The following is a 14,495-nucleotide window of genomic DNA, read 5'->3' as shown; positions in this document are numbered from 1 at the left end:
CTAGGATGTGGACTCCCACTGTCAAGTGCTTCAAACTAGCTTCTAATCCCCAGGCCAAGCTTCTGGATCTCAGTGCAGTTCCCCACCATCGCATCGGACCCACAGGCACCCCTACATTTGTTAACTAGGTCCTGAGTCTCAGCCAGCCCCGAAGTGTGTCTGTGAAGTCACAGCCACCATCATCATTAAAAGAGCCTTGGGGCCCGGCTGGTGTGGCTCAGTGGATTGAGCATCGTCCCATGGACTAAGAGATCCAGGTTTGATTCCCCGCCAGGGCACATGCCCAGCTTGCAGGCTCGGTGCCCAGTAGGGGGCATGCAGGAGGCAGCCGATCTATGTTTCTTTCTCACATTGATGTTTCTCTCTTTCTTCCTCTCTCTCTCTAAAGAGTCAATAAATACATATTTTTAAAAAAAGGCCTTGGGATCCTCCACAGGCAGTAACCTCTAACTTCTTCATGGCCACAACCTCACTGACAGCTGACATTGAGTCACCTCAAACTGAGGCACTTGGGCCCCTCGCCTTAGCATCCCTAAATAAAATAAGCATCAGAGCCCCACTAGTTGGTAAACCCTAAACTCAGCATGGGGCCCCCGAGGTGTAGTCCATCCCAAACTAGGTATCAGACCTCCAAATTAAGCCACCCCTAATCCAGTCATCTAGGCTCCCCAAGGTCTGAGCTTCCACATCAGCTGCCCCTAAGTACCTGGGAGACTAACCTCAGATACTCCCATACTAGGCAACAATACCCCAAACTCTATCACCCCAAGCCAGGTACAAGGAACCCCAGTGACAGTCACCTCTAACCTTGGCAACTAGGCTTTGAGGCTTAGTGAGCTCCAAATTATATGTAAGTATTAGGAACTCTTAATCAATAACCCCCAAATTAGGCAGCGAGTTCCCCTTCAAATGCCCCCCCCCCCCCCCGATCTAGGCTTCTTATACACAAGAATGACAACCTACCCCCAGGAGGCATCTGATGACATGGTCCACCACAGGTACTCCCAGTTGATCATCCCAGCCTCAACATCTGGGCAGCCCATAGGGGACACCCCTAAACTAGACATCTGAGTAGCTTGCCTCAGTTACCCCAAACTAGGGCTATGGGCCCTGACACCAGAACCTCCACCTAGACACCAGGGTAAGTCACCTCTAATTTGGCATTTAGGGCCCCAGCTTTGGTGCCCAAATTAGAATGTAGGCCGTAGTCTCACCACTAAATTAACATTCAGGTCTCCATAGTCAGTACAGCCACAGTGAGTCACTCTCAAAATAAGCATCTGAACCCCACAGCTAGTCACCCACAGGCTCGGCATCTGGCCTCCCAGAGTCAGATACCCCTGAAACCAGGGTGAGGGACCCCCAGGCTCAGTGACCCCCAAACTAGTCACCAGTAGGACTCCAAAATGAACATATGGGCTGCCAAATGTCACCACCGAACCCCAACCATCCCTCTCAACTGGATGGCTGAGTCTCCAGATCACTCACCCATACCTGACAGGTCCTTCCCCTCAGGTGTCAGTAGCCCCTTCCTGCTCCCACGTCAGTCCACACGACTGCAGATCTAGAGCTGGGCTCACAAATGCCCAGACTTTGGCAGGAGGGACCTCAGTCATCCCAAATTTATTATCTGAAATGCAGCCCATCTCCCCAAAGTAGGCATCTGGGTCCCCAGTTTTCATCTCAGCAGTGGTGCGTCTCTATCACTATAACCATTTGCCCCGAACCAGACTTTGACTCCTACAATCCTGTTGTGTCCAATAAAGGCATCTGAGCCCACCCTGCCTCGTGGGGCCAGAAAGCCCCCCAGCCTCAATCCTCCCCACGCCAGGCATCTCTGCCCCGGTATGTGTCACCTCCACACTCACATGCGGAGATGCTCCACCTTGAGAGCCACTGGCCTTCATGTCACACACATCCCCAAGCTCAAGTGGGTCTTGGGTCCTGGGGTCCTGTCCTCCTGACTCCCTGCTTCAGTAACCAACAGGGCTCCCCCCAGGTCACACTGCTTGGAAGTCCACATTCATCAAGGACACCATAGCTGGGTGCAGGACCCCCAACTCAGTCATCCCAGGAACAATGAGGTGTCAGCTGTCTCGGACTCAGGTGCATTTGGAAGGCACCTCCCTGGGCTCTGCACCTGAAATTAGGGGATTGCAATGACAGCTCCAGATACCTCAAACTAAGAAAGGTGATCCCGGTCCCAAGGCCTACAGCTGACAGCCCGTCTCTGTGCCCTGAGCCAGAGCTGCCATGTCGCCACACACTATAGTTGGATTCCTGACCTCATACCCCAAACTAGACCCTGGGCCCTGATCTCTGTCATATGAAGTTAGGTGCCCACAGCCCCAGTCACACCACCCCAAACAGAGCGCCAGACCCTCAGTATGAAAGCGTACGTGGTCTCCACAACATCATGTGTCTCACATTGAGCCACTGGACTCTCCCATTTGTGCCTCCCCAAAACAGACAACTGAATTAGGCTGTCACCCCAAAGTAGACTACTAGGACCCCTGTCTCTAATACCCCCAATAATTTACCCATAGGAGACAGGCCAATTCCCCCATCTCAATTCCTTCAAACCCACCAGAATCCCCAATCTTTGCTACACCATAACCCCCAAATAGATAGAGAATCCCAACTCTATCACACCAAGCTAGATGACTTGTCCCATAGTTTCTGAACCTAAACTGAATTATTGGTGAAACAAATCTACTCCAGGCCCAGAGACAAGCAGTGTCTCGGTCACCTGGAACTGAGAGACTGTATCCCCCACTTATGTGACCCCAAAGCAGGGCCTCTGACATCTGGTCTTATCACCTGATCCCAGTCTGTCTCCTCAACCAGGAGAAAGGGCCCCAGTCATTGTCACCCAAACTAGAGAATGATACCAAGTTTCTGTCACACCATCCAGATAACTAGACCTACAGTCTGTCACCCCAACCATGACAATGGATGAATAAACTGCCATATTCAACTACAAAACCAGAACTCAGTCTCCACAAGTCAGCAAGCTAAGCACCAGTCCCCCACCCAGACTCTACAGCCAAACCTCTGCTCTTAACCAGTCTGTCACCCCCAAAACATTCTGGGATGCCAGTCTCTGTCCCACAAAACTAGACAATCAGACCTTAATCTCTGCCACCCCAAACACACTCTGAGATCTCAGTCATTGTCCTAGTAAACTAGACCCACATTCTCTGATACCCCAAATAAATCCTGGGGCCCCAGCTTCTATCCCCCCAAATTAGACAACTAGACTCCCAGTTTGTCACTCTAAATACACCCTGGGACCTCAGTTTCTGTCCTATAAAAGTAGACAGCTAAACCTGTCTCTATGCCCCAAATGCTCTTTGGCCCCCATAGTTTGTTACTCAACACTTGACAAGCAGGCACCAGTCTGTTACCCCAAGTATACTCAGGGGCCCTCGTCTCTGTCCCACAAAACAAGGCAACCAGACCTCCACGGTCTTATCAACCCGAAGGTTGCTGGGACCCCAGATTCTTCCTCATAAGAGGATACAACCAAACTCTTGGTCGCTGTCACCCCAAATATGCCCAGCACCCAGTCCCATGATATTAGACATCCAACCTCCAGACTCTTCAAACAAGACAGTAGTACCTCTAGGCTCTGTCACTCCACATCGAGCAGCCGATGCATGACATGTCACCTCAAACTGGACCCACAGCCCCATTAACCTTCATCTCCTGGTCCCACTCATGCCAAACTAGACGAGCAAACTCCCATTCTGTCTCCCGAAACTAGACCCTGGAACCCCAGTCATTTCATCACAACTGGACAACTGATCCCTCATCTCTGTCATCAAAAATTAGGCAATTAGCCTCCTGGTCTCTGTCACCCCAGGCTCAACTTCCTAGCCTTTGTCATCACAAGCCAAGTCCTGGGATCCTGCAACTCCTGGTCTCTGCCAGTCCAATCTGGACAAACAACCCCCCAATTCTGATATCCCAAATTAGCCATCTGGACACCCTGCTTCTGGGACTCCACACTAGACAAAAGAGCCCATAGCCCTCTGAGATCTCAGTCACAACCACCACATTGGTAATCTCTGCTTCCACGCTCAACAACCGGTCTGGCACCCCAACCAGGAAACAAACCTGGAGTGTCTGTCACCTCAACCTAGACTGGTGGCCACCCATTGTCTCTCATCCCAAACCAAAGCTCTGAACCCTAGTGTCATTCATCACCTCAAACTAGATAACCAGTCCCTTGGTCTCCATAACCCCAAGCAAGACAATTGGCCTGTGTCTCTGGCATCCAAAATGAGACCACAAGTCTTAGACACCCACCAGACCCCCAATTTCTGCCACTCCAAACTAGCAATTGAATCTCAGTCTGGCCTCTCAACCCTTAAAATTTTGGTGTCTCAGCCAACAACCAGACTACCATTCAGTCACCCCAAAAGAGACTAGGCCCCAATTCTGATACCCCTAAAGAAGCTCCAGGAATACCAGTGTTGGTCACCCCAAACTAGACAATCAGACTCTCAGTCTGTCACCCCAAACTAGACCTTAGAATCCCAGCCCCCATCACCACAACCGTGACAAGAATCCAGGTCTCTGACACCTCGAACAACTCCAGCCCGTCACTCCCAACCAGAAAAAAGAGTCCCTAATCTGTCACTTAAACTTTGAGAACTAGACCCACTGGTGTTTTTAAGGCCAAACTAGACAAGCAGGTGTTCCCCAAACTGAACAACATGACCCCCAGTCACTGTCACTTCATAGTAAGCAATGAGACCCCCCATTCTGTTGTACCAAATGATACAACAGGCCCCCCAGGCTCTGTCACCACCCACTAGACAGCGTTGGTGCCTCAAATAAGCAACCAGACCCCAATCAGCTTGCCTCCAGCCAACAGGACACCCTACCATGTCATCCCAAACTAGGACCACAGACTCCCAGTGTCATCCTTCCAAATTTGCCACCTAGAAACCCAGGCCTCAAGAATTCCCTTCTCTGTCACCCCAAGCTAGATAAATGACCACTAGCCTGTCACCTCAAAGTTGGTCATAGAGCCCCAATTTTTTTTTTATCCTCACCCGAGAACATTTTTCCATTTTTTGATCAGTTAGAGTGGGAGGGAGGGAGAGGAAGAGAGAGAGAGAGAGAGAAACATTGATATGAAAGGGATACATCGAGTGGCTGCCACCCGCACAACCCAACCAGGGCCAGGGACAAACTGCAACTGATGTACATGCCCTTAGCAGGAACTGAACCCCGGTCTCTCTGGACCACAGGCTGAAGCTCTGACCGCTGAGCCAAACGGGCCAGGGCTAGATACCCAATTTCTATTACCTCAAAACAGAAACTGGATTCTCAACCCAAACAAGACAACCAGATGCCTAGTCTGACACCCACCAGTAGGCTCTGTCAGTCCACAATGGACAACTGGATCCCTTGTCCCGTTGCCTCAGACCTGGGCCCACAGGCTCTTTCTTTCTTTAATCCTCACATGAGGATAGAGTGGGGGGGGGGGAGAGAGAGAGAGAAACATCGATGAGAGAGAGACACATCGACTGGTTGCCTTTCGCATGACCCATCCAGGGCGGGGACTGAATGGAAACTAAGGTATGTGCCCTTGACCAAAATCTAACCTGTGACCCTTTGGTCTGCAGGCCGACACTCTAACCTTTGAGCCAAACCAGCCAGGGTGAGGCTTTTTTTTAATTACAATTTTTTTTTTCTTTATTGATTTTAGAAAGTGAAGAAGGGAGACGGAGAGGAAGAAACATCGATGAGAGAGAACAGTGATGGACTGTCCCCTGCATGCCCCCCACTGGGGTGGGGCCCACAACCTGGGCATGTGCCCTGACCAGTGGCAGCCACCAGAGGGCGGGAATGTGCTTCTATCAGACCTTCTCTGAGGAGGGAGCCAGAAATAAGACTTGTCCTGGGAGATGAGACCTGGGGTGCATGATGACCTCTTGGTGTATGGGTCGACGCTCAACCACTGAGCCACACCGGCAGGGCCAGGGTGAGGCTCTTTAATCACGAAGTCAACAACCAGTTCCCTAATCTGTCACTCCCAATCAGCCTCCATTATCAAAATTGACAACCAGACTTTTGGTCTCTGTCTCCTCGATGAGACACCAAGCCCCCAGTTTCTGTTACCCCAAAACAAACCTCTCAACCCCAATGTTGTTCAGGGAGGGATGGATGGGAAAAAAGACCCTGAGTCTTGACAGCCCTGTATGGAATCTTCTGGTCTCAGCATCTCAATAACTCAACATCAGAATTAGGGACCTGTAGTCAGTCACCCCTGGAATAGGCCTCTGGACTGAGTCTCAGCCCCCCGCTGCTTCCTAGCCCCAAGCTGCTGACCGCTTGTCTCAGTGATCTCAGCTCCAGGTCCCTGGGCCCCCAGGCTCAGTCCCCTCCAACAAGGTACTTGACCACATTCACTCCAGGCCCAGCAGCCTAAATTGGATGTAGTGACTAACCCTTCCATGCCTATGGGTATGGAAACTTGATCTCCCCCAGGAACACTGGTTATCTGAATCAACAAACAAAATGCTCCCTGATACCCCAACATTGGGATGGGGACGCTGGTCTCAGAGTAACCCAGGCACCTGACTCTGGGCATCATGCACCCCAGGTCTCCTCTCCCAGGACAAGTCTATTTCTGGCTCCCTCCTCGGAGAAGGTCTGATAGAAGCACGTTCCCGCCCTCTGGTGGCTGCCACTGGAAGCACGTCCCTGGTGACTAGGACCAGTGTGAACCCAGACACCCAGACACCCAGACACCCAGGCCACCCGGTGTTTACATCTTACAGGAGGCCTGAAACCTGGGGGGCCCATCCTTGCCTGGTCCCTCTCACTCAGCTCCCATGCAGCTCAGTTACCAAGTCCTGGCCCTTTTCCTCCTGAATCCTCATTCCCTGTCTCTCTCTCCATTCCATACCTGCCTCATCTTCCCAGCTTGGCTCATCCTCCCTGATCTCACTCCCTCCAGCCCAGCCCCGCAGCACCCCAAAGGGTTATTTCTAATGTTCACACTTGACCCTGTCCCTCCCTTGTTCAAAGCCCTTCCATAGTTCCACGTGACCTTAAACTAAAATTCAAAGATCTTACCATGGTTTGCAGGACCTGCGTGACCTGGCCCCCAATATCCTTCCCACCATTGTCTCCCAAGGCTGTCACCTCACTCCTAAGCACGGCGTTGTCATTGAGCAGGTCCAACCTCAGGGTCTTTGCACTTGCTGGTCCTTCGGGATGGAGTGCTCTTCCCCAAGACCTCCAGTCTTGTCACTGCCCAGCATGGCCCCACCTCGCCATTCTAAATGAGCTCCTGCCCTCGACCTTCCTCAACTGCTCTCTAGCCTCACCCAGTCCCGCTTTGTTGGCTTCAGAGTGCTCACAACTGAGACTTTTCTGTTGCTGGTGGTTTGGCTTGTGTATTCCGCCTTTCCCACCGAATGTGGGCTCTGAGCTGGCAGGGCCTCATCTGCTTGTGGCCCTGTTTCCCCAGCATCTTAGCCGGTGTGTCCAGTAGGAACAGAATACGAGCAACAAATGTACTTAATTATAAAAAGTAAATTAAAAAGGAGAAAACAGCCCGGCTGGTGTGGCTCAGTGGTTGAGCGTCGACCCATGCACCAAGAGGTCGCTGGTTCGATTCCCGGTCAGGGCACATGCCCAGGTTGTGAGCCAAATCCCCAGTGGGAGGTGTGCAGGAGGGGGCCAATCAATGTTCTCTTTCATTGATGTTTCTATCTCTCTCCCTCTCCCTTCCTCTCTCTCTAAAACCAATAAAGAAAAAAAAAATTTTTAAGGAGAAAACAATTTAAACTGGTATATCTAACACATTATCCTTCCAACATAAAAAAATTGAGACATTTTACACCCTTGTCCTACTGTCTTTGAAATCTGTTGTTTTACCCTCCTAACATGTCTCAATATGGACCAGCCATGTTTCAAGTGCTCAGCAGCCACATGTGGCTGATGGCCACCATATATGACAGGATTCCAGGACAACGCTGGGTCCTCAGCGAGCACTTGCTAAACATTTGCTGAGTGAATGATGAACCGTGAGTTAAGAGGTTAGAGAGGCTGTTCCTCTGCTTAGGACCCTTCCCCTGCAGCTCCTCCTGTGGCTGGCTCATGTCCCGCAGGGCTAACTGAAATGTCACCTCCTCAGAGAGCCCTCCAGGACCAGCCCCATCTGAAGCAGCTTTCCAGGCCCTCTGTCACCTTACTTTGCTGTCATATCTGCCTAATGCTTTCCCTACCAGGTGTTCCTCTTCTGTCAGCATTTCCCCAGACCGTCTTCACATTACAAAGAGAAGCAGTCCCTGTCCCTTTCGCCTCGGGGTAAAACCAGAGCTCGCACTGAAGCTGGCAAGTCTCCCAGTTCTCCCGGCTCATCCGCTCGGGCCACACTGCCTCCTTACCATTCCTCGGGCCTCCAGAAACTGTCGCCTCCGGGCTTTTGCACCCCCCACTGCTTCCTCTGCCCAGAACATTCTTCCTCCCAAGGGTCTGCAGCTGCTTCCGCACTCAATTTAGGTCTTCACTCAACGTCCCTCAGGGAGGCCTTCTTTAACCTGTAACTCACCCCCAGAACTTTCTCTGTGCAGTTAACACAGCAGGCCCGAGACTGCTGTCCTTAGAGAGGCCTGCCTGCATAGCCGGCCCGTGGCTGGCACCTGAGGACTTGGACTTCAGGGCAGTTCCCACCATTCCGATAGGAGGGGCTTGCGTGGCTCAACTGTGCAAATGGTATTGTTTACGCGGAACACCCTCGTTCCTTCTGGGAGCTGGAATTGTGGTCCGTGTCAGGTAGAGGGTACTCATGGGGCCAGGCCCTAACAGAAAGCTGGGCACTGAGACGCCAAAGAGCTTCCCTGGCAGACATTTCACACGTCACAGTTCACTGCTGGAGGAAGCCAGCACGTCCTGTGTGACTCCGCTGGGAGAGGACGCTGGGACACTCGTGCCTGGTTTCCTCTCGACTTTGCCCCAAGTGCCTTTATCCTCGGCTGATTTTGCTTTGCGTCCTTCCACAATAAATCAGAGCTGTGAGCCAGCTGTGTATCAAGTCCCCCTAGCAAATCATCAAACATGAGGGCCCCTGGCACGGTCTCCCTTCCCAGTTCTTTTCTCCTTGCACTTACCACCACTGGCCACTCTTTCATGTTTTTATTATTTATCTTGCCTGTTGTCTTCCCCCACGGCAGGCCCCCTCTGCCTCGGTCTCGGTACTATCCCAGCATCACCCCACACAGACCCACAAACGATCCTGGGAGAGTATGGTATATGCTGAACGACAACTACAGCAGCTTTATTTCCAAAGCTGGTTCCCTGGACTTATGAGGGAAGGGGGCCTTCGGCTGCAGCAGAGCTGTGCAGGACAGGGGTGGGGCCGCTGGCTCTGGAGGCCGGCAGATTCCTCACACCGGCTCCATCTGCAGCTCTTCCCCGTCGATGGCCTCAATCTGGTGGAAGGCCGCATGGGAGCCAATGACCACGAGGGTGGCTCCTGAAGGAAAACAGACAGTTCAGGGCCTTGCCCCCTCACCTGGCCCCCACCACCCACACCTGCCACCCAGACCCTATACTCACCCAGAACCCAGAAGACAGCTGAGCCTGCACCAGCCAGCCAGAAGAAGGGAAAGGAGACTGCCCCAGCCATGGCGTACTGATGGACGGGGCTCACCTCTCGGCCTAGGGGACAGATGGCATTGGGGCAGCTGTTCAGATACACGTGCACTCTCCCAGGATAACGCTGCATGCCCCTCACCAGTCTGGTGCCACAAGCCTCATGATCACCCAAACTCCTCATGCCAAGGCCCTCCAAGTCCAGGCCCCACCCACTTCTCCTTACTGTCTGCCAGAATACAGCACACCTTCCTCAGCCCTCCCTCTGCCTTCAACCCCCCTTCCTCTAGGTAGCTCCCAAAGCCCCCATTCCTGAAGACTAGGGCTCTCCTCTTCACAAAGACCAGGAGTCTCAAACTAGTGGCCCAAGAGCCAAGTTTCTCTTACAAATGTGTTTCTTGAGTCTGCAAAACATTCCCCAAGAATGTGACTTGAGGCTGACAGAGCAACCAAATGATTTCACATAACAATACAGATTCTGGTTTCTCATGGCAGAAGGGAAGAACAAGTGTGCAGGCCCCTGGGGCAGTAGCAGCTGAAACCAGGTTGTGGCTGTGCTCCGGGTGCTCCCTCCATGCCCTCCCTCCAGCCCTGGGCTTGTCCACCATGCCTCTCCACCAGCCCACCGTTGTCATGTACATAACCTGCAGGCCTCTGAAGGGACTACCTACTTATCTGATCCCAACTTCTTGTCACCATTCCAAACCCTGAGCATCCCGAGTGGGGACTCAGGCCTCTCTTCCCAGTAGTGCTTGGTGGCAGTCTGGGACCACATGAGCCACAGGCCTCAGCTTCCCTCTCTGAGAAGTCCCAGGACCTTTCTAATCCCCCCCCCTCCGCCCCTCAGGAAGCGGGACAGGGATGGGGACAGATCGAGACCAGTGTAAGATTGCCACCTGGTGTCCAGTGTGGGTATCTGCAGCTGATGCTTTCCCCAAAGAGGTTAGGGATGAGGGAGAAGGAGAGTAGGATAAATGGACAGGACCTAGGTGGAGAATGAGTTCTGGGGTATCCCATTCTAGGTTTGGGGAATAAAAGTTTGGGCGGCTGAGACTGGGTGAGAGCATCTGGTGAGTCTGAGATTTTGGGGGGATCTTGTGTAGATCTAGGCGTGGGCAGATTTGGATTTGGGGGTCTAGGGATTTGTTCCAAGACACCAGGATTTGAGGGTCCAGGGGTCCATCAGGGCAGGGGATGTCTCACCGAAGAGCACAAACTTGGACTGCAATGTGCGCAGGTAAAAGATGTAACAGGCTCCAAAGAAGACGGCCAGGGCCACCAGCAGCATGGGAGATGTCACCCTGGAGGAGGGCAGGCAGACATCAGTCAGGCAGCTGGGGTTGGCCCAGCTAGGACCCTGACTTTCTACACCAGCGGGTGGCAGGCTATGTCCTTGAAGCCAGGCACGTTCAGGTCACATTTGGTCACACTGGCCAGGTTGATTGGGAAGCAGGGACCAGACTTTGGGTGAAAGGGTGGCAGGGCTATCCCGTGTGGGCGGGGGCCTGGCCAGTGAGGGCAGAGGCTGGCCGCTGAGGGCAGAGCTGACCAGTGCGATCGGCGGGGGCGGGGGCGGGGAGGCACTCACACGCAGTACAGGATGAGGCCCAGGAACACGAACACATAGTTGCTTTGGTAGTACTCCACGTTTCGCACGAGGCGCTGGCACAGCTCGCCCACGTTTCGGGGCCGCGAAAAGCACCGCTGGTCCACGAACGTGCCCCAGGGCCGGATGGTGGCGCGGTGCCGCTCCAGCCACTCACGGCCCACGCCGGAGGGGATCAGTTTCGGCAGCAGAGTCCTGGTGGGCGGGGACAGGTCAGTGGTAGACGGGGATGGAGGCCCGACCCCCAGCTACAGGAGGCTTGGGGGGGGCCACACTCCGGGGTTCTGGGGGGTAAGGGTGCAAGACTACTCCTGGATCTTAGGGGAAGAGGGGGCTGAGGGCCCAGGCTCCAGAGTCCTCGAAGGGAAGACCAGGGGCCTAAACTCTGGTGTCTGGGGGACTGGATTCCTGGGACCCGAGGGAGAAGGGACGGAGGGCCAGGACTCCGGGGTCTCGGTCAGGGGGAGCTTAAGCCGGCCTGCTCACGCGGCATTCAGTCCTTCCGCCTCGGCATCCTTCTGCTGGTCCTTCTCGGCTGCCATGTCTGTGTCTTGAGGAGCAGAACCGCTGTTACGAGTTCTGGGTCCTGCAGACCCCGCCGGCCCCTCCGGAGCGGGGCCCCACCCAGCCGAGCCTACGTGGCGCCGTTCGGGGGCCGCTGGGGAGGGGAGTTCTGCCGTGGAGCATTGTGGGACTTGTAGTTCTGATGATGTCGGGAAGGGTGGACGCCGTGATGGTAGTCTGGTTCGCAAAACGTCATGGGAAATGTAGTCTCATAAAGTGACGACGAGAGCCTCTGGGCATTGTGGGAGTTGTAGTTCCAGAAGCCGGGAGTGTGGCGTCGGGAAGGTTGTCGGGAGTCACCGTGAAGGGAGCTCTAAAGGCAGAAGCTGGTGTTACTCTCTCCCGTTGAGGGTACAATGGGGACCGTGTAGAGTTGTCGTTCTGACTCTAGAGGGCTAACGAAACACCTGGAGGCTTCATAAAACACTGATTCAGCAAATCTGGGGTGGGGCCCATTCATCTGCATTTTTAACAAGTTCTTAGGTGATGCTGATGTTACTGGTGCATGGACCACGTTTGTATAGTGAGACTAGAGAATTCATGGGAATCTTATTTCTTCCTTCCTCAAGAGGCAGAAACTAGTGAGAGGGCCATGGTTGCTGGAAGGGGTATCTGAGGTGGGGAGCAAAACTCCCCTCAAACCTTTGGGCTCCCAAGGTTAAGACTAGGAACCTAGAGACACCCTGCCCCCACTTCCCCATCCCCCATGAGTAGGAAGGAGGGACGTTGGGAAAGGGAAGCCATTGAGAATTTTTTAAAGAGGGTGTTGTTGTAACCAAAAGAGCTGGGATTTGGAGTCAGAGGTGAAAATTCACGCTGTGTTGACCTCATCAGCTCCCTGAACCTCATTGTCTTCACCTGGACAGTGAGGATCCTGATACCACACTCAACTGGGTTATGGTAATTCAGTTGCATGGTCCATGTAAAGTGCTTACGCCTTGATACTATGTAGTTGCTCAATAAATGGTAGTGGATGTTATTGCTACTATAGTATGAATGTTATGATTATTCTATAGAGTTCAGCCTTCTCAAATTTAACAGTAACATATTCAGGGCTGCTGGCCCCTTGGATGTCTGAGACCTGGGCCTTTCTTTGCCCTAGTTCTCACAGCTGTTTCTCTCAGTCTTTGCCCCAACCCCACCTCTGAGTGATTTGTGGGAAAACAACCAACATTCTAAAGGGGTGCACAGAACAGCCTCAAGAATGTGTGTGGAAGTGTCAGGAAGCCTGGACTGGGGGCCTAATTTTTCAAGGCTCGATGGGACTGAAAGAGAAACCCCATGTGGGCTATCCAGGTGACTCTTAGCCCTAACTCTTGTCTTCCAAGGTCCACATCCTGTTTTGGTTTGGGCTTTGAGGTGGCAAAGAGCCAGTCAGCCAGGGAATAAGATAGAGACTTCAGCATGGTTGACTTGGCTTGTATACAGGAAGTGACTGCACCCTGCAGGGCCTCTGTCCATGTTCTCACCCAGAGAACATGGACAGAGTACTAGAGGGCACTCCCAGGAGTTGGGGGACAGGCCTCTGCCAAAGGGGCTAGTGGAGAAATAGGCAGGGAGGCCCTCTGAGGGGGTCTGAGGGGGTTCCTAAACTGAAGCTGAATGAGCCACACTTCGAAGATCAAATTGGCTGTTACTGTTTATCAGCCCCAGACTTTTAGTAGAGTGTTGTTCAGGTTTCCCACTTGGCTTCAGGAACTCAAAGGAGGATGGTGAGTGCACATTTAGTCCAGAGTGTTAATAGGGGAGCACCACCTGAGTTCAAAGTGATAGGCGCAGCAAGGGTCACCAATGAAAGAGCCCCCAAGAGGAAAATAAATACTGGAGAGCATAGAGTTGGAGGCAGAGGTCCAGCAGCTGCTTCCCCCCATGGCCAACCTTGAGAAATGTGGGTTTGACTTTTGTTATGAGAGTTTACAGGAACTCAATGAAAGTGATTTTACTCCATAACCCACCAGCACTTGTTCTGAGCAGAGGACATAATGGGCAAAGAAGGCCTGGAGGTGTCAAACAGCATGGGCCATGGACTGTGGGGTCCAGAGGCAAGGACATTGTTGGAGGGGGCCTCTGAGCAGGGCATGGGAGGAACTTTGAATGAGGGGTTTAGGGAGATGGGGCCTTGTCCCAGGGGCAGTGTGGGAGAGGAGACCCTTGAAACAAGTATTGGGGGCAGAGAGAGAGATTGTGAAAGGTAGGAAGATCCCTGAGACAAGGCGATAGTGGGCGATTGGGTCCTTGAGAGAGGGGGCCTGTGGCAGGTGGACCCTGAATTAGGGGGATGGTAGGAGATGAGGGGTTGCCCGATAAGGCTGTGGGAGATGGGCCTTGGCCCCATGGTCCCTCTAGTGGCTAGAGTCTAGCCTAAGGTCTCCTTCCTGCCTCTTGGGTCCCCAGAGGAAGAAGAGCTGGGAGGGTAAAAAGACCTTAACACAGAAACCTGGGTTATATCACTGTTGTGTGACTTCAAGGAGGTCCCTGGCCTCTCTGGGCCTCTGATTGCATTTCTGTCTATGGGAGCATTTCTTACCCTGTACCTGATGAATAATGTAGTTTCTGCAGCCTCCCTGGGAAAGGTCCAGGCTCACGCAACCCCTCCCCCTCAGATTCAAGCACTCACTCCTTCAGCGCTGTTTTGTGCAGTGGGCATGTGCACACACTCAGCCACACTTGTGAGCTCTCAGCATCCTGACCCCAGCTCCTCCTC

General features: G+C 53.0%; 1 protein-coding gene across 1 annotated transcript; it reads right to left on the bottom strand.

Moving 5' to 3' along the window:
- Positions 1–9,273: 9,273 nt before the first annotated feature.
- Positions 9,274–11,879, bottom strand: RABAC1 (Rab acceptor 1). Its single transcript, XM_036275138.1, has 5 exons — positions 11,714–11,879; positions 11,210–11,422; positions 10,825–10,922; positions 9,586–9,687; positions 9,274–9,502 (listed from the first exon to the last, which is right to left on the bottom strand). Exons 1-5 carry the CDS (start codon positions 11,767–11,769, stop codon positions 9,414–9,416), a joined length of 558 nt encoding a protein of 185 aa, XP_036131031.1. The 5' UTR covers positions 11,770–11,879; the 3' UTR covers positions 9,274–9,413.
- Positions 11,880–14,495: the final 2,616 nt, after the last annotated feature.

Source organism: Molossus molossus, unplaced genomic scaffold (genome assembly GCF_014108415.1).
Source record: "Molossus molossus isolate mMolMol1 unplaced genomic scaffold, mMolMol1.p scaffold_m16_p_21, whole genome shotgun sequence".
Taxonomy (NCBI): Eukaryota; Metazoa; Chordata; class Mammalia; order Chiroptera; family Molossidae; genus Molossus; species Molossus molossus.
This window is presented reverse-complemented; position numbering and strand designations above follow the sequence as displayed.